At 39.3% G+C, this 26,621-nt stretch overlaps 1 protein-coding gene across 1 annotated transcript; it reads left to right on the top strand.

Moving 5' to 3' along the window:
- The first annotated feature begins 443 nt into the window (after nucleotides 1-443).
- Nucleotides 444-25,312, top strand: LOC144020565 (complement C3-like). The gene is made up of 43 exons (XM_077524176.1): nucleotides 444-587; nucleotides 2,780-2,978; nucleotides 3,054-3,216; nucleotides 3,298-3,398; nucleotides 4,115-4,203; nucleotides 4,346-4,428; nucleotides 4,513-4,600; nucleotides 4,717-4,819; nucleotides 5,085-5,205; nucleotides 5,332-5,447; nucleotides 6,068-6,214; nucleotides 6,352-6,445; nucleotides 6,530-6,624; nucleotides 8,492-8,683; nucleotides 8,806-8,961; nucleotides 9,182-9,311; nucleotides 10,292-10,360; nucleotides 10,513-10,707; nucleotides 10,789-10,909; nucleotides 13,787-13,875; nucleotides 13,991-14,130; nucleotides 14,216-14,428; nucleotides 15,676-15,739; nucleotides 15,841-15,930; nucleotides 16,072-16,275; nucleotides 16,426-16,504; nucleotides 16,621-16,780; nucleotides 16,882-16,977; nucleotides 20,046-20,196; nucleotides 20,352-20,437; nucleotides 20,692-20,769; nucleotides 20,837-20,992; nucleotides 21,087-21,149; nucleotides 21,323-21,404; nucleotides 21,521-21,569; nucleotides 22,331-22,421; nucleotides 22,496-22,585; nucleotides 22,679-22,781; nucleotides 23,310-23,399; nucleotides 24,092-24,184; nucleotides 24,269-24,352; nucleotides 24,742-24,886; nucleotides 25,003-25,312. Exons 1-43 carry the CDS (start codon nucleotides 511-513, stop codon nucleotides 25,142-25,144), a joined length of 4,977 nt encoding a protein of 1,658 aa, XP_077380302.1. The 5' UTR covers nucleotides 444-510; the 3' UTR covers nucleotides 25,145-25,312.
- Nucleotides 25,313-26,621: the final 1,309 nt, after the last annotated feature.

Raw genomic sequence — 26,621 nt, 5'->3', positions numbered from 1 at the left:
GATAAAGTTCTGCATAATGGCTGTTGAGTGGCTGCATTTACATATGATAGGTGGATGCTAATACGTTAACGATTGCTTCAAAATAAATATTGACCAAGCATGGTCAGAAAATGACTGAATTGTAGATGTTCAACAGAAAGAATGTGAAACTGAATGTATTGCTATCATTATTATTTTTATATTTGAGATTCATCAAATCATCCAAATGTATGTTTGTGTGTTGTTTTGGTCATTTTGGTTTTGATTTATCCTTTCCATCACAAAAAAAACAAAAACAAAAACAAAAAAACAACAACAACAACAACAACAACAACAACATGCCCTTGACTTTTAAATGTGTCTTTGTAGACCTTTGCCAATTTCAGCAGTTCAGCAACTGCTTACGGGAAATGATGTTGAGTAACCAACTTCATGTGGACCCACTGGGAGGAGGTTGGTTGAGAGGAATATAAAAGGGGAGCGTTGCAGTGTTGAACTTTACATGGACAGCAGTTCAGGATCAGGGAGACCATGCGTCCAACTCCTCTGTGGCTGCTGGCCTCATTGGCCTTTACCTATTTGTCTTCTGCGGTTGGTGGTGATCCACTGTAAGTAGAATTGCGCTCAACTTTCAACAGGGTCTGCTTGAATAATCTTCACTCATAGGAAAAATATGAGTCTACTTTGTTTTCTTCAATTACTTGTTCATTTTATTACCTGGAACCCCGAGGTCAGTCGTCACTACAGTTTAACAGCTATTCAAAAGTTGCTTCCTCCTATCTGAATGAATCTTGATGTAGGTTATCATAATTCGTGCGTGAAAGGTTTACACTACAAAATCAAGATTAAATAAATAATAATTTAAAAAAGGATCATGAAACTTAAACTAGTCCTGAAGTGTTGACAACAAGTAGAAAATCATTTTGTAAACACTCAAACAAAACATGTCAAATGAATTTCCTCATTAGTCATTCATCATCTGAATCACAATTCTGGGATCTACATCATGTGAAAACTAACCCCAAAATTACTGAGACATATTGTCCAACCTTCTTTGTTTGCTAATAGTAGCACTAATTTAAAGTTTGCTTAAACCAATACAATGACTCCGGTATGACAAGCTATCTTTTCTTTCCTCTAACAAGTCCACATGCACCATTGCTAGGATTTTTATCTGGAAGACATGTGTTTCAAAATTAGAGCTGTCAAATGATTCAATTTTTATAATCAAATTAATAACATCTTAGAATTTTAAATAATCACGATTAATCAATCCATCCATCCATCCATCCATCCATCCATCCATCCATCCATCCATCCATCCATCCATCCATCCATCCATCCATCCATCCATCCATCCATCTTCAGTCAGGAAGAAGCAAAATGTATCTTCAGTGAGGAAAATAGGTATTTTTGCAAGTTCACCCACTTAGAAATTATGGAGGGTTCTTGAATTGTCCTGATAGATGCATGTCCACTTTGAGAGACACCATCTAAACTAAAAACTCATTAAATCAAATTGCATGATTTTAAGAATGTATTTGTATGGTAGTGCTGAAAATGATTTTGTATTTGAACATGTGCCAATCAACAAGAATTCTATCCCTCAAAGACCTGTTATTGTGCCTTTAAAAAGTCCATCTACGATCCACTTATTAATGAAACTTAGCATCGCCTTTTTGAGGTTGTTAGGTGCATAAAAACACGTGCACCTCACAATCTGTCCAACTTCAACATCTATCTATCCATCTATCTATCTATCTCTCTCTCTGTCTCTCTGTCTCTGTCTGTCTGTCTATCTATCTGTCTGTCTGTCTGTCTGTCTGACTGACTGTGTCCATCTGTCCGTCTTATCCAGTTTGCAAAAGTCAAGGTGATTTAGTCAATTATGGCCAGCCAGTTACCGGTAGCCTTTATTTGTGCTTCATTACATCAAACACGGTAAACATTGCAGTGGTGAAATGTTGTGTTTATCAAATGCTGGATTTTAGTTCCGAGAATAAATAGTTGACTTATTGTTTGAAGAGTCCAAGTGAAAAGTGAGGTCATGGAATCAGTGGGCCTGGACTCTCAGCTTCAAATGCCGTCAACGTAATTTGATCAAATATGACCAGAGGGTTAGTCTTTATTTGTTTCATTACATCAAACACGGTAAACAGTGCAGTGATGAAATGTTATACTTATCAAATGCTGGATTTGAGTCCTTACAATCAATAGTTGACACATTTTTTTGCAGAGTCCATGTAAGGGTGAGTGCATGTGATGAGGTTATTTTGAGTCACAACTTGATGGCGTGTTCAGGATATGGTCATGACATGATCAAAATAATCAGAAAGGGAGGAAAAAAGAGGGGGTTGGGGGCCATCGGCATTTGTTCATGTTCACTACAAAAAACAGCTGCAGAGTAAAAGAAGATAAAACAGATAAGCATCCATCCATACATACATCCATTTTCTGAACTGCTTGCTCCTCACAAGGGTCGCGGGGGGTGCTGGAGCCTATCTCAGCTGGCTATGGGCAGCAGGCGGGGTACACCCTGAATCTTCGCCAGCCAATCGCAGAAAATCTGTGCTTTAAAAAAAAAAAAAAAACACTGCACAAAGTAATATGTTAGAGTATCTAATGAAAAACAATAGCAAACATGTTCTTTCTGATGTTTAGTGTAAAATTACTGGTACCTTTGTAACGGCTGATATACGATATACAGCTCTGCTACTGAGTGAGCTGGTGTACCTAATGATGTGACCAAGACTGTAGGTCTGCCAATGATTCTAATGATTCTCCCTCTAATATGCTGCAGGAAGGTGATGTCTTCCCCCAACCTGTTGCGAATAGGAACAGCAGAAAACATTTTTGTGGAATGTCAAGACTGCACTGGAGATGACATAAAAGTGGACATAAATGTGTTGAAATATCCGCGCAGAAACAAAAATCTTGGGTTGGGTGCATCTGTGACCCTGACGAGTGCTAACAACTTCCAAGGCTTTGGACAAATTATGGTAAAAGAGAGACACTACGAGTATATTTTGGATGTCTCTGAGCACTTGAATACAACATATCTGTCTTTGTCCTAGATACCGGCAAGGGAATTTAGTACAGACCCCACCATGAAGCAGTATGTGTACCTGCAAGCTCAATTTCCTGGTCAGCTGCTGGAGAAAGTTGTGTTGGTCTCCTTCCAGTCTGGACACATCTTCATCCAGACGGACAAGAATCTCTACACCCCCGATAGCACAGGTGGTAATGGGTGGAGTCATTATCAGCTATATGGCTCAAAACAAGTTATAGCAACAAAAAATCTGTCTTGCTATCTTTCAGTGAACTACAGGATATTTGGACTGACGCCTGGCATGATACCTATCGACAGAAATAACCCAAACCAAGATGATGCAGCTGACGTCATAACTATTGATATGATGGTGAGCATTTTTATCTAAAATGTTCCCAGTCGGAAAACAGTAGGTAAATGTGAGGTCATTAGTAACGTAGCTAGTAATTCACATGAAATTTATCACAAAGAAAAAACAAATAAACATATTTATTTATCCTACTTTTGAACTTTCAAGGTGTCTTTATATTCCTAACACACATATATGGAATTTGGATAGAAAAAGGTGACAGCAGAATTAAGGTTGATATTGTTCAACAACAAACGCATTGTTCTGGTCATAAGACACATTTTAACATGTTCTGTGTAAACAAATTCAACATATTTATATTGTTAAGTCTCAACAAGCTTAGGAGCTGATCTGTTGTTTCACTAAGATGAGAAATAATGTGTGATAAACTTTTTGGCGGTTGGTGGGACTGGGGTCACTTTGTTACAGGTACCACTTCTTTTTTTCGAGTAACAGATACATGTTCAAACCCATCACTATCAGCCGTTTATCTTTAACATCCTCTTCCTCCGACTTCTCATTGCAGTGTGTTGTTCCAGTTGTATTGTTGGTAAAGAGCAAGAGATTAAGATGAGAAGTGCCATTGCTTTTGTCATTGCATCCTTTTTTTTTTTTCTTGAAAAAAGTCAATCAATTTCATGGCCGGTGGATAGCATGTTATGGAGTGGCTCAAATACATGATCAGAAAGAAACGTGAGGCTGATTATGATAATTTGTTCAATGTTCTTTATCCTTAGACCCCTAAAGACATCGTTATACCTCTTGGGTCAGTCTTTTTGAAGTCCGGGATCCACATTGGAAACTTTGAACTTGTGAAGATAGTCAGGTGATTTTTTATTTAATTTTTTTTACATTATTCTGCTCGTTTTCTTTGACTCGAAAATCGAGGAAATTTTGTTTGTTTAGCTATGCAACGCTAATCTCATTTTTCAAATGTATTTTTAAAACTTGTTGGCATTTCTGTGTAGTCCTGGTCTGTGGAAAATAGTCGTCAAGTTCCAAAGTCACCCACAGCAGAGCTACTATGCCAACTTTGAGGTCAAAGAGTATGGTGAGAGCCGACCATATTGTGAATTGTTTCACAGTTTTACTCTTTCTCTAATTTGGAACAATGAAATGTTTTCATGACTTTCAGTGCTCCCCAGTTTTGAAGTCAAATTAACCCCTTTGGTCTCCTTCTTCCAAAAGGATAAAGATGAGTTCACTGTTGACATCACAGCCACGTGAGTGAAAATCATTTTGTTGCAGAAAAGCAAGTCTCATTGTTTTTTTGTTGTTTTTTTTTTACATCCCTTGTTGATTGTTGTATGAACGTCACTGTCTTCTCATGCGATTTTAGGTATCTATTTGGGAAAGAGGTAGATGGGACGGCCTTTGTGGTGTTTGGGTATCTCAAGGATGGCAAAAAGAACAGCTTTCCTCAATCTCTTCAGAGAGTGCCTGTAAGTGCATAAGACAGTGAACTGTAACTTAGACTGCATCCTATTTTACTAAAATGGCATCTGCAAGACTGCACAGTGCACACTATGATGTAGGGTGTAAATCTCTCCAATCAAGACAGTTCGATACATGGGATGCAAGCCGATACAAGGATGGTTCGATTTTAAAATGGACCAATTCAGTTCGATTCAAAAGGATTACGATTCGATTTGGTTTGGTGTATTTTATTTCTTTATTTTTAATTATATCTGTGTTTTGGACATTTAGATCGAGAATGGCCAAGGAATGGTCACACTAATGAGAGCGCAGATCACAGCAGCAGTCCCAAACATTGATGAATTAGTGGGAAGTCACATATTTGTGTCTGCCAGCGTAATGACATTGAGTGGTAAGTGAATGATTTGCCATATACGAATTACGCCAGTTGAGCTGCAATGGATAGCTATTACTTAAAATTCCATAAGTGTACAACAGTGCAAGTGCATTGTCCTGTGTGGTTATTTTGTGCTTACAGGGAGTGAAATGGTGGAAGCAGAGTTGAGAGGCATCCAGATTGTCACATCTCCATACACCATCCAACTCACAAAGACACCTAAATATTTCAAACCTGGAATGGCCTTTCTTGTTACGGTAAAGACTAGAGCATATATACGTTTACAATAAAACAACAATAAGAAAGAAAATTTGTAATAATTTTGATAGCTTCAAAAAAGGGGAATTTGTAATTTACATATATAACATGAGAAGATCAGCCTGGACACCTCATGTTCATCAGAGCTCCATCACTTACCTACTTTTAGGTATTAATCTATTGATGTAAATTTTATACACTTGTATACTTACAATGTGTTGTTTAGCTCTTATTTTACTCTCTCTTCACTGCATGATGAGGGAATCCGTCAGACTATATCTTTAATCCTATAGGTATGGAAAAGAGCATAGATTTTAACCTGGATTTAAAAACATTTGCATATTATTGGTATGATTGTAATCGTTATTCATTCATGTTATTCACTCTGATAATAATAATAACACCAGCAAATCGAGGGATCGTATAATACACAAGTCCAGGGAGAAGAGAAAAACAAAACAAAACAGCTTTTTCATGGTAATTTGGGGGATGTGTATTATTGTGTTACGGTGCGTGTTATTCCTGGCATTTTACGATACAACTTGGCTTATGATAATAATATAGAATGAAAAAGTTATGTTTGCTGATGAATCCGTTTTTTTTGTGTCTTGGGAGGCAGCTTAAGGTTGTGAATCCTGATGAAACTCCTGCACCACTTGTTCCTGTGGTGGTGAACCCAGGCGGGGTGCAGGGTAGGACCTCAAAAGACGGTGTTGCCAAGCTCACTGTCAATACAGTTCTAGGATATAAAAGATTGAACATCACAGTAAGTCTCCTTCAGTGCAGATGGAAGTAACAAAGGACATGGAAAACAGTGCATGTCAGTTTCATGTCATGTGGTTGAAATGTCACAGTTTGTCAACTTCAACAAGACTTGCCATAGTCTGTATTGTTCTTCAACAGGCAAGGACCAATGACCATAAAATCAAAACGCAAGCAGTTGCTGAAATGGAAGCCTTACCATATATAAGCAAAAACAACAACTACATTCACATCGGTAAAAGAACACACCATCATCATCTCATGTACTACAGTGCAGAAGCTATCTCAGTATGTCATCTTGAAAATGTGACTTTTGCAGGGGTGGAGACAGCTGAACTGGGTTTGGGTAACGACCTGAGAATTAACCTCAATCTACACAAGCTTGCAACTCGAAATACTGACATCACATACTTGGTGAGAGTTTCATACCCGCGTGTGTGTTTGATCGTCATTTACAAAGCTGGATGCTGATGTTTGTCACTCAAAAGGAACTCCGACTCTGAAGAAAAGTTTGCTCTATATTATTTATTTGTTTGTGCCACTAGGGATGCCAACTTTCAAATCCTGAAATAAGGGACAGGTGCACAGCACGGTGTCATGTTGGTGTGAGCATGATATGTGAAATTACTTTATATTTTGATTTGATTCGAAATGCCCAACGTTTGTACATTCCCTTTAATCCTTATTGCAGGCCATCATTCTGTAACCTCATACTAAACCTCAAAGAAACCACAATTTGTCTCTTTCCATAAAAAAACCAGGTGCAAAAACAGGTTCATCAATTCTATCTTCCCAACCAACCGGACAGCACTACACATTATTTTTATTAGTATTTTATAGCCACCTGTGCAGTATAAGATGCTACAACAAATGACGTGACAATGCCTGATGCCTGTGATTGGCTGACAGGTGCCGTGCTCAGTGACATTGCCGTTTTGCCAGTAAGCTAAATTCTCGGAGTATTTGTTCATACATAGTACGAGAATACATCTTGTATTGTTCCCGCTGATACGTTCGCAGCCGACATATTAAGATCGTAGGCGACATGAAGCTGTGACGAAACCAGGTAGTGCCTCTCTCTCTCTCTCTCTCTCTCTCTCTTACCTTGCAAGATCTCCACATAACGTTACACCCAGCTATTACCCGACGCAGCGCATTCTTAGTGAATATGCCCCTTAGTGTCCGGTAATAGCGCGAAATATTGCTCCTAAACTGCACCCGCAGTCTGCTCCCAGTTACCCACCTATTCACTAAAAATATTGCTCTAATCATATACCGGCGCAAACACGGCCACAAATTCTGACAACTGGGAGCAAATTTGAGCCTGATTTACCACACATGGCAATGGATTTGCACCAAGAACATGGTAGGATAGTAAAGGGGTGAGAAAGATGACATTATCAGAAAGTGAGGTTGGACCGAGAGGTGCAGAAGCGTTTTCCTCATTTGGTGTCATTAAGCGGTACAGAGCAGAGAGGACGACAACGACCTCATTCATTCATAAAGTACAAATTATCGGTGCGGTCATTTATTTAAAATATTTCTTCAGAGGTTGATGTATGCATACAGTATGCATCTGGCACGTAAAAATGTTCGTAAAATGCTCCCCCAACCCCACCATCATTATCGATCAGCCTGGGTTACGTCATGTGTCGTAAACCAACATATATGTCCCCCCTCCCTCCCTCTCGCTCTCCTCTCTACATGATCAGACTGAGGGGGACGGCTCTCCATGTCACCATGCACTGCTGTCATGATCCCGGGATCGAGGAAGCACCAAGTTTACACCAGCCTTCCATAAACGTTATTTGTGTCACTCAAACTCTGTGTGGCTATTTGCGCAGGCGTTAGTGAATTAGACACTGTATATCAATGACTCTCATTTGCATTGGGATGGGCATATTTTGCGTCAAATGTATGCAAATTACCTAATTTACAGACACGCAAATAACACCGGCGCACCGTGGCCCAATCTGGTTGGCAGCCCACATAGTGACGGATTTCCCCATCTGGACGTACTTAGTGAATTCGGCGCTCCCAGATTGCTACATTTTTACCGTTTCGCGCCACGCAAAGGTTTACGCAAATTTTTAGTGAATCTACCCCTGAATGCGGTGCGACGTAAATAACAATAGCGGCGTACATCCAAATAAAATTTGTATGAAATGTATTAAACTAGAAATTATTTTTTAAAAATGTATCTCATAGTTATTTTTAGTTACAACCAAATAAATGTCAGTAATATAGAGCAAACTTTTGACAGTCTGGGTTCCTTTTTAAGGTTATTGGCAGAGGACAACTGGTGAAATATGGCCGTTGGACAACCAAAGACCAAATTCTGATCTCCCTCAATATTCCCGTCACCAAAGATATGCTACCATCATTCCGTATAGTAGCTTACTACCATCCAGATAACAGCGAGGTAGTGTCCGACTCTGTTTGGGTGGAAGTCAAGGACTCCTGCATGGGCTCGGTAAAATGACATTTAACATACTCACCCAAACTCATGAAGTATTATTCTGAGTATAATTGATAAATTCAATGATGTGTGAATTAAAAACAGATGCGCCTCAATTATTTCCCTCATTTACTTAGCTCAAACTGGAATCAGCAAGGAAGAAACCTTCCTATGAACCGCGCAAGATGTTTGGACTGAAGGTGACTGGAGACCCAAATGCCACTGTGGGCTTGGTGGCAGTTGACAAAGGGGTTTTTGTTCTGAACAAGAAGCATCGACTGACCCAGAAAAAGGCAAACACTTCACTTATTTTGTTGTTCAATCGCATCAATGATGCCAGATGATAACTAATTTATAATTTGCATAATTTTAAGGGAATAATCACAACAACCATACAAATACTGTACAAAGTAGAACATCAACAAGCTGCCAATGTTAGTTGGTGATTTTGATTTTTTTTTTTGTTAGGTAATTTTAGAGCTATATCTAATTTTACTGGTTATTGCTAAACAGGTGTGGCAATCTGTGGAGAAGCACGACAGAGGCTGCACACCAGGTGGAGGCGAGGATGCAATGGGTGTGTTCTATGATGCTGGGCTGGTGTTTAAGACCAGCGCTGGACAGGAAACCCCTTACCGATTAGGTGACACATTTGGTTGTTATTCTATCTATTATGTTACGTATTCACTTCAAGCGGGGTTTCAAACAGTTTCAGACCCAAATTAGCAAGGTGAGGGTTTGTGTGTGATGCACATCAGCAAGGGACTAAATTCTCACAAGAACTTAAATAAATGCCTTCCAGATATTGAAACATTTTTGATGACAAAGTTTTTTTTTTTTTTTTTTTTTTTTTTTTTTTTTTTTTTTTTTTTAATATTAATGAATGAAAAAGAAATTGGGCTCCAACGGAAAGGGCATTTTTGTCATCCAGAGCAAAATGGCTGGTGCTTAAGCACTACTATGGGTCTATTGGTCAATAGAATAGTGTACAATTTGAAAATGCTGGATTATGTTCAAAATTGTTTCATAGTACATTGAACTTTTGTCAAAAACACCATCATGTCTGGTATGACCGGTGGAAAAAGAAAAACGGGATCCCACAAACGCAGACCGAAGTAAGGACAAATGCAATTTATTTACGGAAAAACTCAGGAACAGAAAATCACAGTTAAACAAGGCCAGAATGAATGCTATGGGGAGAGATTTGAATCAAAATAATTTGCACAAATAAATTTGGGATTCTCACGTGTTTTTGAGATCCACACATACATGCGTGATTTTCATGCTTTTCAGATCTGCAAACATTTTCACGATTTTCATGTTTTTCAGATCCACAAATACATCCACAAATTCCACATCTTTCTTAATTTTGTGTGTGCATTTTCCATGACTTATGCTTGCGAAATGTCGAATGTGCATTTGTGAATCGTTACGCATGCGCATTTATTCATTGATATTTGTAGTCCTCGTTATTATTACTATTATTATTGTTATTTTATCGTTTTTTTATATATATATAGTCTTGACCTTATGTTGTATCAAATAGCAGATAAACAGAATTTTATTTCTAGTGCTCATCTGTATCTGGGTTGGTTTTGTGATTTAATTGTGCTACATTTTCAGAGCTGAAATGTCCGTCACCCATCAGGAAGAAGCGAGCGTCAACTCTGTTACAGGTTACTACAACCTTAGGTAATATGTCTATACCTGTAGTACCCACAAATACTTGTAGTTATTTCATGCCAAACAACTACGGTGGTGGGTAGTGGGGGGTGAAGCACTGCCATTAGCCATCATTTCATCAAGATATTGACCTCTGGTCTTTCACATTTCTTTGTTTTCAGCGGGTAAATATCAAGGGCAACAGAAGGAATGTTGCTTGGATGGCATGGCGGAAACTCGTCTCTCATACACTTGTAAAATACGCAGCGAGTACATTACTGCTGGTCCAGAGTGTGTCGAGGCCTTCCTGTATTGCTGCATGGAGCTGGAAGGCCAACGAGCTGACCTGAAGCACGACACCCTTAAAATAGCTCGGAGTAAGAGATGGACACAATGGACATTATGCATAGCCCACTAAAATAATCTTTTACGTATGACTCTTTAAATCTCTTTTCAAGGTGAGATGGAAGATTTCACTTACATGGATAACATTGAAATTGTCAGCCGCACGGAATTCCCTGAAAGCTGGCTTTGGATTGACATCACGTTGCCTCCTTGCCCTAAACACATGCAGGACTGGTAAAGAAATTGGTCTACTGTATTTGTGGTGTTGGGAAACAAATAAGGCCAGAGTGTAGACAAAAAAAAAAAAAAGCTCTTTATTTAACATGCTCAGTACCACAATAGAAGTTCGGCAGCAGATTGTATGCAGAGATGGGAAATTCAGGTCCAGAAAGTAAAGACCCTGCCACAGTTTGGCTTCTACTCACTTGGCAGGTGAAGCTTGTGTGTGTAAAGCACCTGTGGCTAAAGCCAAACTGTGGCAGGGTTTTTACTTTTTTGTTCAGTATTTCCCATATCTGATAAACCCTTGATGCATAGCCTACTTGCCAACTTTCCTGAGTCACACCGGAAACTCACAAATTCCAACCCTATCTCCTGCGTGGTTCCCGATCTGTCATTTCTCCCAGTAATCTCCCAATTTTACAGTGAAGGAAACAGTTTACCTTGTGGGGAATATGTGACACAGTTTCTGGGAGGGCCAACTTCAACATAAACTTTACCCTTTAACATATGGTATCAATGCCTTGGAACACGTTTATTTTGAAGTTGTTGCCAAATGCTGTGGTGTAACGGCTGCCTTGATTCATCTTGCAGCATCTGTTTCCGCCATTCAGAGTGTGCCGATCAATTGTCAATTATGGGTACTAAAAAAAAAAAAGCAAAAAAAAACAAACCAAAAAAACAACGTACTTTCGTTGACATTGTTTTGGATGCCGCTTGTTGCCAGCGTTTAGCGCCGGCCACTAGCGCTAGCCCATTACATTTCAAAGGCTATTTAATCGGCGTAAATGACTCACAATTAATGCTGACAATCTGACACAGTTGCCTTCCCAGTTCCGACTGATCAATTTGACAAACCTGACTAACTCAAATGTGCTGTTTTAGCCAGCAAATTCACTACTGTGGTTCTGACGTCACTTTGTCTCATAGACCAAAATGTATAGGGAGAGATTTGTCTGTAATGTCACTATTTCTAAAAAAAAGTTGATGGTCTAGATATAAAAAAAAAAAAAAAAAAAAAACAGTTGGTCAATTTAAATGGAAATATGTTAGTTTTGTTCTTTCACCAGGCAACTATATATATTTTTTGTTTTTATCCGCATAGCCAATTATTTAACAGAATTTTCAGTAGGATATCCGAATACCAACATATTCTATGGCTGCAGCCCTATAACTTTGCTCTCGCAAGATGAATTCTCGCGGTATTTGTGAGTTCACAAACTCCGGAGAATACATCTTGTACCGAGCCCGTTGATTTTCACCGATCGTTCAGACCAATTACAGAGCAACATTGTGTTTGGGGGTGGGATATGCAACTGTGGCGAAACCAGGAAGCCAGCGGCGACGCCGGAGCTAACAAACAACACTAACATGGATGAATGGACGCTACAATTAATTCTGTTCTCGCAGAATTACTCACCGTTTCCTTGTTGAATGGACAGCGAGAGGCGCTTCGTACATTTCTAGCTGGTAAGATGTTCATGCTCCCCACCCCCACCCGTCGACAGTGAGTGAGGACAACATTTTCATCTGTGGCCGTGATTGGTTAAAACAAATGTGTACAATGCCGCATCCTCCAATCAGCTAGAATTATTGTACAGAATCTCCCACCTTTCCCGAGCAAATTACCGTGGATCGGTACCAGATTGATATTGCAGATAACTCCCTTGAGTGAAGCGCAATATCAATCTGGCTATTGCCAAGTTAGCAGCCCGAGGGGGGACAACAGCACTACATGGTTTCATACATATCAGAGATGGATAATGAAAGAGATGACCACACCTGACACCAGAGGCGGACTGGCCATTGGGAATTTCTTGAGTTTTCTAAATGGCCGGTCCATTTTCGACCCAATGGCCGGCCGCCCCATTCGATAAATATTCATCACTGCATGCCGCTAACCTGGCAATAGCCAGATGGATATGCGCGTCACTCAAGTGGGAGTTCTCCGCAATATCCATGTGGTACCTCTCTACAGTAATTTGGTCGGAAAAAGGCGGGACATTCTGTACAATAATTCGAGCTGATTGGACGATGTATCATTCTACACGGTTGTTTTAACCAGTCACGGCCATTGGTGAAGATTTCGTCTTCATTCTTGCAGAAGGGGGGAAAAGCATGAACTTCTTACCAGCTAGAAATACACGAAGCGCCTCTCGCTGTTCAACATTCAACACGGAAACTGTGAGTAATGCTGCAAGAGCAGAATTAATTGCAGCCTCCATTCGTCGAGTTAGGTTTGTTTGTTAGCTCCGGCGTTGGCGCTGGTTTCCTGGTTTCGTCACAGTTGCATATCCCGCCCCCAAACACAATGTCGCTCTGTGATTGGTCCGAACAACAGCGGTTTTCAGTGGGAGCGGTACAAGATGTATTCTCCGGAGTTTGTGAACTCACAAATACCGCGAGAATTCATCTTGCGAGAGCATGATTAGCATGTCGCCATTTGCCGTACAGACTCCCACTAACTCGCCCTTTGTTTTTTAATATCTTGAGCTTTTTGCTGTTTATAAACTTCATGATGATTTTCTCAAAGGGTTATTTTAACCAGCATGTTAATATCAAACATATGAACTTGAAATTTTCACAAGAGGGCTTTAGTTTTGAAAAATGCAATGCAGCAGGTACTAAAAGCATTCATTTAACACAGCCTTTGTCAGTAGTTCGTTATAAGCTAGTGAAGTACATTTTCCCCATATAGCACTTATACACACGTTGTTGGGGAATCCAGGCAGGTACAGAAAGTCACAGATGCTTCTTCTGGACAGGTGGAGACGAGCTTGTTTACTTGCCAGTGGAGTAGATTAACCTGTGGCAAAAGTTTTTTTTTGGATTCCCCAACCCTTGATATACATCCACCCTGTGAAAAAATATTGAATGTTTTCTTTGTTTCAGTGACACCACATCATTGACAAAATCTGAGCCCTTGCAAGACTCCATAACAACATGGCAGCTCATGGGTATTAGTCTATCCAAAACACATGGTGAGGATCCACTCAAATTCTCCTTAAAGCCGAAAGCCGCTTATACTGCATAATGTTCTGCGAGCTCTGAATGGTCCTTCCCATTAAACCTTTTTCACTTTGTGCCATCTTGTAGGAATCTGTGTCAGCGAACCTTTAGAGGTGATAGTAAAGAAGGAATTCTTCATTGACCTCAAGCTTCCTTATTCAGCTGTGCGTTCAGAGCAGATTGAAATCAAAGCAATCCTCCACAACTACCTCACTGAAGATATTGAAGTAAGTCTGTGTGTTCATGCTTCTGTTTTAAAAGATGAAACCACTCTTAATAGAATAAACATTCAGTTCCATCTTCGTGTTTGAGGTGCGTGTGGATCTGTTTGAGACGCCGCGTGTGTGCAGTTCAGCCTCCAGGCGCTCAAAGTTCAGCCAGGAGGTTGAAATGGAGGCTGAAACTACGCTAGCTGTCCCCTTTATCATCATTCCCATGGATAAAGGAACGTTTGGCATCGAGGTCAAAGCAGCCGTGAAAGGCAGATCTTTTTCTGATGGAATAAGGAAGGAGCTGAAAGTGGTGGTAAAACATTTAAGTGTGGCTATTGAAATGTTCGATCTTAAGTTGGATTCATTTTATGTACAGCTTAGACTAGACGGTTCATGAGAAAACGTTATTTCCTATTATTTAGTGTTTAAAGATGTTTGTGAAAGGAGTGTTCTCATTAGGCAGTTTAAAGTTCCTATAAAGTGAAGGGGCGGCACGGTAGTCGAGTGGTTAGCACGTCCGCTTCCCAGTTCTGAGGTCTCCGGTTCGAGTCCAGGCTCGGACCTTCCTGGGTGGAGTTTGCATGTTCTCCCCGTGCCCGCGTGGGTCTTCTCCGGGTACTCCGGTCTCCTCCCACATTCCAAAGACATGCATGGCAGGTTAATTGGGCGTTCCAAATTGTCCCAAGGTGTGCTTGTGAGTGTGGATGGTTGTTCGTCTCTGTGTGCCCTGCGATTGGTTGGCAACCAGTCCAGGGTGTCCCCCGCCTACTGCCCAGAGCCAGCTGAGATAGGCGCCAGCAGCCCCCGCGACCCTTGTGAGGAATAAGTGGTCAAGAAAATGGATGGATGGATAAAGTGAAGGAAATGTCTGCTCTATATATCAATACAGCATTCATAATCAAGGTATCTTCCAAGGGGGCTGACATAGGTCATTTTAATGCATTACTCACTCATGCAGGGTTGATCGGTAAGGAATGAAGGGATCAGGCGCACTTGAACTCTCCGTTTCCCTTGATGCACTTAATGCCAGCCCCAAGTGTCTGTCCAAAAGCTAGCTGTCAAGTCAGACTTTAGATGTATATACTGTGCAGTGTTTCCATTCTATTTATTCAGGAGCGGTGGCCCGCCATACCTAAATCGTAGCCATCCATTTTCTGAACTGTTTATTCCTCACAAGGGTTGCGGTGGGTGCTAGAGTCTATCCCAGCTGGCTATGGGCAGTAGGCGGGGGACACCCTGAACTGGTCGCCAGCCAATCGCAGGGCACACAGAGACGAACAACCATCCACACGCACAAGCACATCTAGGGACAATTCAGAGCGCCCAATTAACCTGCCATGCACGTCTTTGAAATGTGGAAGGAGACCGGAGACGGAGTACCCGGAGAAGAGCCACGCAAGCACGGGAAGAACATGCAAACTCCACCCACGAAGGCCGGAGCCTGGACTCGAACCCGAGTCATCAGAACTGGGAGGCGGACGTGCTAACCACTCATACACCGTGCCACCCTAAATCGTAGCCTTTTTCATTTGTATTTATTTATTTGTTTTGCTTTTCCAGCCTGAAGGCGTCCTGAAAGAGTCTCTTCAGAAAATAGACCTTAACCCTGCCAAAAATGGAACAAGTGGGTTTCCACATTCTATTACACTCTGTGCCAAAAACATTTTAATTGTGTAACAATTTAATAATTTGATGCTTAATCAAAGTTGTGTGTTTACACTGTAGATGGTAAACAAGAAGTCATTATCAACAGTCAAATTCCCAAGAAAGATGTGGTACCAGGCACAGAACCTGTCACACAAATCTTTGTGACAGGTGAGATATTTTGGTTGTATCCGGCCATCTACAAAAATATGTGCTGACACATCAACAAAATATGGAGTTGTACAACAAAATTAGAACAATAATACAATATGTGCTGGTGTTTTTAAGCTGTGCATATTTGTGTACATACAGGTAAAGAAATTAGTGTACTGCTGGAACATGTCCTTGCTGGAACATCAATGGGTACACTGATTCGACAGCCTACAGGCTGTGGAGAGCAGAACATGATTGGCATGACCCTGCCTGTAATTGCAACCATCTATTTGGACAAAACCAACCAGTGGGAAAGTGTGGGCTTTGAGAAACGTGATGAAGCCCTGCAACACATGAAGACTGGTAGGTTGACATTATATTGTTCAAGGAATAGGCATTGAATAAATGAAGTAAAAGTCTTTAATACTATACACTGTGGATTCCTCAAATTGCCAATGATGCCAGATACTGTAATTGGATGTCAAGGTGGTTAAAAAGTCTGTTTGGGCACAGGCTACACAAATCAGCTTGTGTACCAGAGGAAAGATGGTTCTTTTGCTGTGTGGTCCGATCGGGGTAGCAGTAGCAGCTGGTGAGTCAAACAAAGAAGAAAAAAACCTATATATATATATTTCTTTCAATAATAATAGCAGACTTTTGCATATGCAAATGAATAGGACTTAAGTGGTGTTCCCTCTCATCTTTCAGGTTGACAGCCTATGTTGCCAAAGTGTTTGCCATGGCTTACCCGTTGGTGGCAGTGCAAAGAGATGTGATCTGTGATGCTGTCAAGTTTCTTATTCTCAATGCACAGCAACCTGATGGCATGTTTAAGGAAGTAGGCAACCTGATTCACGGCGAGATGAATGTAAGGGCACTCAATTTTCATTGGTGTCAATGAATCTTTTTGCCAATGATTCTGATAGTCATGTAATATTATCTGTCTTCTGTGCGTGTGTGTTTATGTAGGGTGACGTGAAGGGCCATGACTCGGACGCCTCCATGACGGCCTTCAATCTCATTGCATTGCAGGAGTCAAGCGCAATTTGCAATTCCACAGTTCATGTGAGTATGTGAGCTTTGTCATATCGGAAGGGGGGGGAATCATAAAATGGGGAAAATACAATATAGTGTTATTGCAGCAAGTATACTAAAAGTAGGTATTGAATTTATCAGGTAGAGAGCACGCTGAGGGGACCAAAGAGATTCACAAAATAGGTTCAAGTGACAATTTATTTTGGGCGCCAGGTTGGCAAATATCAAAAAAGAGAATAAAACATTTAAAAACTAAACTCTACATCTAGTAAGCAGTTAAAAAGTAAAAAAAACAACAACAAAATTTTCTATTTTATTCTCATCAAGTGATAAGGTGATAGAGTAATTATGCATCATGCATGATGAGGTTTGTCATATTAAACTTACCCAGTTCTTTTCCACTCAATTTCACTCTCATCTGCAATGTCTATAAAGTATTCGATTTCAATAAGAAGTACTTTCAATGAAAAATACTCCCACACATTTTCAACTCCTTAATTCGGCTCCTTCAAGTCAAGTCAAGTTTATTTATATAGCCCTTAATCACACAAAAGTCTCAAAGGGCTTCACATGCCCACAGTTGACAAATAGCAATGACATCTCCTGATCAAATCACAAAACGGCAAGGAAAAACAAACAAAAAAATAAAACATCAGGGGGAAAAAAAAAAAAGAAACCTTGAGAAGGGGCCGCAGATGTGGTAATCCCCCTTCCAGGATGACCAGGCTGCAATGGATGCTGAATGGGCAACAATTTACGGTACATAGTTTATGATACTAAACATTAGTACTAGAATAGTGCAAAAGTCCATTGAGGAAGTTGAATGACTGCAAGAAGACATCGTCAGGGAAGTGGGTCATCATCCCAATCCAGCCCGGACGACCTGGGCATCTCCATGGCAGCAACTTCAAGGTAATGGTAAAACAGCATCCGAACGGTCACTGACACCTAACTCCCCCTCCTCTCCGCGGAGAAGGGAGGGAAAGAAAGCAGCGGCAGTCACCAGGCCCACAACATTCAGCCAAATGCAAGAGTATAATGTATATAATTTAGTATACTATGTATACTGAGTATATTATGTCTTAAAACGTGATTTACCTTTCAACAGAGGTAGCAGCTCTGACCTCCGCGGGTAGGGCATTCCAGAGCACTGGAGCCCGGATCGAAAATGCTCTTGAACCCGCGGACTTCTTTTTAGCTCTTGGAATCACCAAAAAGACCAGCGTGTCGCGAACGAAGGTTTCTTGTCGGAACGTACGGTATTATTAAATCGACGAGATAGGAAGGCGCCAAGCCACACAATATTTTATATGTAAGTAACAAGACCTTAAAATCGCATCCCAGGTGCACCGGAAGCCAATGTAAGTTGGCTAATATCGAGGTAATATGATCGAACTTTCTCGTCCGCGTCAAAAGTCTATCTGCTGCATTTTGAACTAATTGACTTTTAAGGCTGGTCATTGGAAGACCAGAGAGTAATACATTATAGTAGTAAAGGTGAGACGGAACAAACGCATGAATTATAATCTCTGCATCACCATCAGAAAAAATATGACGAATTTTAGCAATATTATGAAGATGAAAAAAAGCAGTTCTAGTAATATTTTTAATGTGCATTTGAAAAGAGATATTTTTTACTGAGTTAATTTGGCTAATAGTACATTTATCAAGGTTTAGAGAGGTGTTAGTCAACAGATGCCGATGACGAGCGGGACCGACAATCAACATCTCGGTTTAATCTGGGTTAAGAAGCAAAAAATTAAACAACATCCATTGTTTAATGTCGGCGAGGCATGCCTCCAGATTACTGCAGTTTTGCGAATTTGTTATTTCTGTAGGCAAATATAATTGAGTATCGTCAGCAAAACAGTGAAAGTTCATATTATATTTATGTATAATATCGCCAGCATATCCAATCACTGGTAGGCTATTTTTAAAACGGACTTAACATGTACACTTTTTTTGTTTTAAATAAGTAGGCTGCAATAAACTGAACACCCAAGGCCCCCATCTCCCTTTCGTCTGCTCCCCTCATGCGACAAGTGGACTAATTGAATGCAATTAACTTCAAAGACACTGCTTGTTAAGTACAATGCAAGCTGCGTGTCTCTTCTGCAAAAAACCCCACACACTCTGCACCTGCTGCCTAGTACTGAGGCTGCTGTTCCTGCGCAAGCAACCTTGCTTTAACTTAATGTATAATTAATGAGCAATATCGATTCTGACGCCTGTGTATCGATACGTGTATTGTAATGAAGACCGCAAAGATGTATCGCAGTATCGAATTTCTTTGAGCACACCCTTAGTTAAATGCTTTTGAATCCATGTTAAAAACGTCACTTTTTTTCCTATACCTTTGATTAAGGTCTTTTAAACAGTTTTAAATGGCTTTTACTTGCAATTATTTTCGAAAACTACTCTTCTTTCTAAGTTTGCTTTTATTTTTTTTTAACATTGTTATTGTATGTTGTTTTTGTTTTGTTTGTTTTTTAGCAGTTTTTGTAAGCTAATTTTGTTTTCTCTGCTGCTTGTAGATATTGTCTTTTCTTTATGCATTGAGTTGCCTTGTGTATGAAATGTGCTATAGAAATAAACTTGCTCTGCCTAATATCGGAGATTTTGGATGTGGACTGATATAAATCTGCTACTTTTTTTTTTTTTTTTTTTTTTTTTTTTTTAATTACATCGAACGGACAGCTGATATCAATATCGGATCGGGGCACTCCTAAATTTTACCACAAAATTCGCTTCTAGCTAATGGTGCCAATTAATATACTGAAAGCTGTCAGTCCTTTGCAAATTAGTAAAACATCATCCATCCATCCATTTTCTTGACCGCTTATTCCTCACAAGGGTCGCGGGGGCTGCTGGCGCCTATCTCAGCTGGCTCTGGGCAGTAGGCGGGGGACACCCTGGACTGGTTGCCAACCAATCGCAGGGCTAGTAAAACATCATTCATTTACTAACATGACCACTGCAAACATCTGTATTAGGATCACATATGATGAGTACAGTAATGATCTTTTAGCCTCGTCATTTAAGTCTAGTATTGGTACCATCATGACCCACAGTTTACTTTCTCCTCTTTTTCTCTACAGAGTTTGGAAGATAGTAAAGCTAAAGCTGTGTCTTACCTTGAAAACCGTCTGCCCGACCTTATCAACCCTTATGCTGTAGCCATGACATCATATGCTTTAGCCAATATGAATAAGATGAACAAGGACTTCCTCTTCACGTTTGCTTCCCCAGGTGAATTCTAAAACACCATTAATTTCACTGTCATTACATATTCACAAGTCAATAGTAGATCATTTTTACCGTTTAAAAAAAAAATTAAAAAAAATACAGAAACAAATATTAATAGAAAAAAAAACTATTTTATAAATTGCATCAATCCTTTGCAGAGTCGACCCATTGGCCTGTGCCTCGACAAGATGCTTATACGCTGGAGGCTACAGCCTACGCTCTTCTGGCTTTGGTCAAAGCTGAGGTAAGTTAATTGGATTAATAGCAGCGACAGAAACAAAATGGGCACATTTTCTAGAAAAAAACTGCATTCGAGACTGACCTTCTCACCACGGACACATCAAAATCAATGTGGAACTTTAAACTTCACGATAACGCAGCGGTTTACCATATTGTCCTCTACTATTATTTACTGAATGACACTTTCGACAGGAGTTGATCATTCTTACATATACGTTATATCCAGTGAAAAACGTTTCTTTTAATGTGTTCATAAAGGCCTATGAGGATGCCAGACCAGTGGTGAGTTGGTTCAAGAAACAGGGATTCGTGGGTGGAGGCTATGGATCAACGCAGGTGAGGAAAGATTTTACGGCAATAGTCGTGTCATCTGAGCTCAACTGAAACATTTTTGTCAGTTTAGGCTACAATCATGGTGTATCAAGCTATATCGGAATACTGGGCCAATGCCAGAGAGCCAGACTACAATCTGAACGTGGACATTGAGGTGCCGGGCAGATCAAAACCACTCAAGCATAACTTTAACAAGCAAAACCAACATGCCACAAAAACAACCGACGTAAGAGTGCCTAATTTCGCATTAATTAAGCATTCCTGCTACTGTCCAAATTTGTTAATATATAAAGGCCTTTGTGTGCATTTTTAACCCTTAGATAAAGAGAATTAACCAAGATGTGAAAGTGAAAGCCGAAGGTAGTGGAGAAGCAACATTTAAAGTAAGTCAACCATGTTATGGTAAGCTGTTGTTAACAGCTACAGTATACTATTTTGGTTTTATTTTTATTTTTATAGGATGGGTGGATGAATAAATCCTTATATGGGAAAAATTAATGTTCCCCTAAAACAATCCCCTAAAATGAAATCATGAGATCTGTTGTCAATTTGACAGATGGTGTCGTTGTATTATGCCCTGCCTTCTGAAAAAGAAGGTGACTGTCAGAACTTCAACTTGTCAGTGCAACTTATCCCAGGTAATTTAAATACTTGACATTTAAAAAAAAAATGCATATAATATTGTAACGTGCTAATCTGCCTGAATCTGCACATGAACATAGAATCTGCTCATCTGTGTATGATGTGTTCATAGAAAATTTTGATGAGGAAGAGGAGATATACAAGCTCAAAATACAGGTCATGTAAGTACAATAAGAACAACTAGAAAAATTCCCGTGGAAATTTTGGATGTGACTGCTGACTCTTGCAAGGTGGAAAGCCGAATGCACTGAACAGTTTGCCAAATGTTAGTGTACTTTACCTCTCAATCAGTCAGCAAGCTAGCATTAGCATCCTAACCTAGCATTATCATGCTAACTTAGCAGTAGCGTTAAAATGCCAAGTTAGCATTACCATTAATATGCTAACTTAGTGTTAGCATGCTAATTTAGCATTGTCTTGCTAAGCTAGCATTAGCATTAGCATGCTACGCTAGCATTAGCATGCTAAATGCGAAAAATTGCAACAAAATGAGCTGAAAATCATATCTGTCGGTTAATGTATGTGTGCACAGCGTGGCTTGGAACAATGTGCTTAATTTGTGGCTCTTTTCCCCCTTCTCCATTCATTCCTATGGCGCTTTTTGGCGGGGGGTTTTGGGAATTGCGTCGCCATGGTAACTCGGAATTCCGGAAAAAAAAATGGTTCGGGCTGCATTTTTTTATGAAAAATTCCGCTATAATAAACGCCGGGGCCGTTTTCTAGGACAGTAATATGTGCCTGCTTTGCTTCGCAAGCAGTACTTTTGCTACTGCTTTGCTCCACAGCAGTCACATAATAAGACTGGCAACTGTAAGGTTGCAAGTTTGATTCTTGTCCCCCTCCCCGAGTCCCATTAAAAATATACTAAAATCTGATTCTGTTTCCGTTTATCATGTAATAATGTAATGTGGTATCTGAGCAGGTATCTGAACACAGAGCGTGATGCAACTATGACAATCTTGGACATTGGCTTGTTGACCGGCTTCCGTGCTGACAAGAGAGACCTGGACTTGGTACGAGCCCTCACAGGCAAACCTAACATTGTAATATAGCTTAGGAGAGTTTCTTATTGTATGTTTCTATGTAGCTGGCCAAAGGACATGCCCCCACCATTTCAAAGTATGAGATGAACACAGCCTTGTCAGAGAAGGGCTCTCTCATCATCTACCTAGACAAAGTAAGATGGACAGACATGTCTTCACCTTTCTCTGACATATTTCTCTTCTGATCATCTAGAACTGCTTGACTTTGTTTCTTACCACCTCCACAGGTCTCTCATAAGCGTCCTGAAGAAATCAGTTTTAGGATCATCCAGACCCTGAAAGTCGGCCTCTTACAACCAGCTGCTGTGTCTGTTTATGAATACTATGATCGTGAGTCACAATTTATTTTTTTGTTGTTGCCATTTTTAAAGGAAAAAATGTGTTGTTCATGTAACGTTTTCAAAAATTTTGAAGTGTGGGGTTCTTGTCCATTTACATCCAGAGATCCAGATGACTCTTAGGAATTTGAGGTCACTCAAATTCACTTATGGTCACTTATGTAATTAATGCACTTATAATTGCTGTCCATGTAGATATATCACGTTTGTTCGTCTGCACCAAATTCAAGTGAGGGGACTTATGTGGACTTTTGCCTGTGCATTGGAAATGGAAGATGGCCTACCCCAAACTTTTTCCACCAAGTTGGAGGCATAGAGTTTTCCTAAATGGGTTGATAAGATGAAGAAGAGTCAGGAGGAACTAATTGAATCAGATCTGGTTTAGTAATTAAATAAGAACTGAGCCTTAGTACTTTAGCCCATATACAGCAACTTTCTTACACCACATTTCACAGACGAACAAGACAATAAAAACTGAACATTCCTGTTAGATGAACAAAAACTGCTTGTCTATTTGTAGAGACGCATTGTGTGAAATTCTACCATCCCCAGAGGAGAGCTGGTCAGCTGCTCAAACTCTGCAGAAACAATGAATGCACCTGTGCTGAAGGTAAGATAGAAGACAACTTCCTGTTCACTCAGACTGTATCAAGTGAATTTTCTGAGAAATACAGTAAGAAAAACAGCTTGCATGTCTGTAAAGATTTACATTTGATATTGAATCCCGGTAAAGTATTAAAGCATTAAAACATTTTTTTTTAAATAAAGAAAATGAGCTGCACACGAGTGAACAGTAACAGTGACCGATTAAATATGTTTTCTCCATGTATTATTTAATTTACCACCACCATATGAACAGTATATTATATGTCACTAAGCAATTGTCAGATCCTACGGAGCCCCTAAGGTGACATGGTAGAAAAAAAACAAAAAACTTTGCGTTCCCTCGCAAAACATTTTTCGTTCCCTCGCAATCGCAAAGATTGCGTGCCCTCGCAAAGATTGCGTTCCCTCGCAAAACAACTCGCAAAGTTTGCGAGGGAACGCAAAGATGTTTTGCGAGGGTACGCAAAGTTTTTTGCGAGGGCACGCAATCTTTGCGATTGCGAGGGAACGAAAAATGTTTTGCGAGGGCACGCAATCTTTGCGTTCCCTCGCAATCTTTGCGAGGGAACGCAAAGATGTTTTGCGAGGGTACGCAAAGTTGTTGTTTTTTTCTACCATGTCACCTTAGGGTCTCCGTACTAACACATCATTACGTCCAATTAAATATTTTCTTTCTTTTTTTTCCCCTGCACCCAGAGAACTGCAGTCTTCAAAAGAAAGGTAATTTCCATAAGGAATCGCGCTTCGAAAAGTCTTGTGAGAGTACCCCGACCAACAAGATAGACTATGGTAAGATCATGTACAGTATATTGATTTAATTTGTCGTATTCGAGGAGTAACTAAAACTATAATGTGTAACTTGTCTGTCCTCAGTGTACCGCATACAATTGGAAGAATTTAAAGATGCCCTGTCAACTGACATCTATGCAGCGCGGGTGACCAAAGTCATCAAAGAAGGTGGGATTTCATTTCCAATGACTTATAATATATTTTCTGTCTTGCATATCACTGGTGTCAGGAAGAATTCTAGCATCTCCAAAATCATCCCTTTGCAAACAAACCATCCAAACCACATGTTTGTTGAGCCACTAATGTTGCATCATCAAAAAAAGCAAGCCAGTTTCAACACTTTAAAATGGTCAATAAATTGTAAAAAAAAAAAAAAAAAAAAAAAACAGACCCACATGGAAACTGGCCAATTGCATAGAGTTGTGGAAAAGTGTGAAAATTGGGCATAGGAGGTTTTGGCCTGACGCTGATGATATTTTTCAGAGAATATTTATGCACTCTTGTTGATACTTCTACCTTAAACATATTTTCTTTCTTCTCCCATGTTGCCATTACAGAAAATAAAGATAAGCGTGCCCAAGGCGAACTGCGCACATTCCTCAGCTATTCACACTGCAGGGATGCTTTAGAATTGAACATCGGCAAATCCTATTTAATCATGGGCACCTCAAGAGATATTCACAGAGATGACCCGGGACAAACGTGAGTCTCTGGATGTGTAATTTGTCGAGACCTGATTGATTGTCTGTTTTTGCATCAAGACTGGCTTTGCAAGGTGTACTTGAAACATAAAGGTGTTTTCACCCACTTGTCTTCAGGTTCACCTATATTCTTGGAGAGAACACCTGGATTGAATACTGGCCTACACGTGCGGAGTGTCAAACCCCAAAGCACAGAGAAACTTGCTTAGGCATGGAGTTCCTGGAAAATAAATATGACGATGTTGGATGCAAGCAATAGTCAAACATACAACAACAACGTATATACAATAAAAATATCATTTTACTATTTTCATCATTTAAATCCATTACTTTTATGTCATCAAATGTTACAACACATGAATTGACACTTGATCTTTTTCTTCTTTTGTGCAACCACTTGACAAAATTAAATTTAGTCTTTTTTTCAGTGAATTGTCAAAAAATTTTAAAAGAGCAATTTTCCCTCTCTCTTTCTATTTGTTTGTGCTGTGCTGCTTTTGTTTGCCTGCATGAAAACACCACAAAAAAAATAAATAAATAATAATAATCACTTTTTTCCTTGCAAAAGCATAATATTGGCTGTGAGAAAACGTGACAATCTTTGGAAAAAAAAAAATTATTTTAATGTCTTTTCTCAAGAAATATGATCAAACTTCCCTTGTCTCCTGAGCAATTACACACAAAAATATTTTTTTCACCAATAAAGTGAACATATTTCATCTTTAAAAAAATATATATATATTGTCTTAAGAAATATGGTGAACTAATTAATGAACTTATTGGGGAAAGAATGCATTTTTTCTGAAGAAATAAGAACTGAGCTTTTCTCCAAAAACTGCTTTATGACATCTTTTACGGAAAAAACAAAACGCTTTGTTTTTGAAGAATTGGAATCGTGTAAACTCTTGACTGCCTCATAGGAAAAAAATATTTTTATCTTTTCAAATAAGACTAGTCACAAAATAAATCACTTTTTTTTTTTAAATTGAATTTAATTGGTTTTCAGGGCAGCTCTGTTAGTTTTTATAAGTTTTAGTTGTTTCAAAAATGCTTAATTTGAGTAGTTTTTGATGATTGTGATTTATTTAATTTTATTTAAAAAAATGTAAAATTTAAAAAAATAAATATAGTTTGAGTAGTTTTTGATGATTGTGATTTATTTTAATTAATTAAAAAAATGTAAAATTTTACAAATTAAATAAATTAATTAATTGATTTATTTCAATGATTTAATAAACACCATTGTAAAATGAAAAAAGTACTGCATTTCTTACCTACCTGTGTTTCAGGTGAGTTAAATGACAAAGCAGGCGAGGCGAGCCATTGGAGCCGAAAGTCAAGCACGCAAAATTGTCGCCTAACGAGCGACATCATCTGAAGGTGCTTTTCTATTGGCTGCTGATACAAGACATCACTTGTGTGCCACACTTTCAAACGTTCTTATTCTGCTTAAATATCACAATTAAAACAATCTCAAAGGCTCATGTATTAAATTAGCAAAGATGAAAATGAAGATTTTCACTATATAGTATATATTAGTTTTGTAAACATAAAATATAGTTTATTTTGTATTTATTTATTTATTTTGTTAATGAAAATGTTTTCTGAATTACTGTTTTAGTTATTTTGTTAGTTTTTGTTTACTAAAATACAGTACAAACTGTTCTTCAAATGTCATAATTTCATATTTCCACTACAGAGAATGTGTTGTGCACTGGGTGCTGTTGCTGTTATTT

This window comes from Festucalex cinctus, chromosome 6 (assembly GCF_051991245.1).
Source record: "Festucalex cinctus isolate MCC-2025b chromosome 6, RoL_Fcin_1.0, whole genome shotgun sequence".
Taxonomy (NCBI): Eukaryota; Metazoa; Chordata; class Actinopteri; order Syngnathiformes; family Syngnathidae; genus Festucalex; species Festucalex cinctus.
The sequence above is the reverse complement of the archived record's forward strand: the minus strand, read 5'-3'. Positions and strand labels throughout refer to the sequence as shown.

Coding starts and splice junctions, on each gene's coding strand:
- LOC144020565 (XM_077524176.1), top strand. CDS start 511: ATGCGTCCAACTCCTCTGTGGCTGCTGGCCTCATTGGCCTTTACCTAT. Junction 4,429..4,512: donor CTTTGAGGTCAAAGAGTATG/GTGAGAGCCGAC, acceptor CATGACTTTCAG/TGCTCCCCAGTTTTGAAGTC. Junction 14,429..15,675: donor GGAAGGAGCTGAAAGTGGTG/GTAAAACATTTA, acceptor TTGCTTTTCCAG/CCTGAAGGCGTCCTGAAAGA.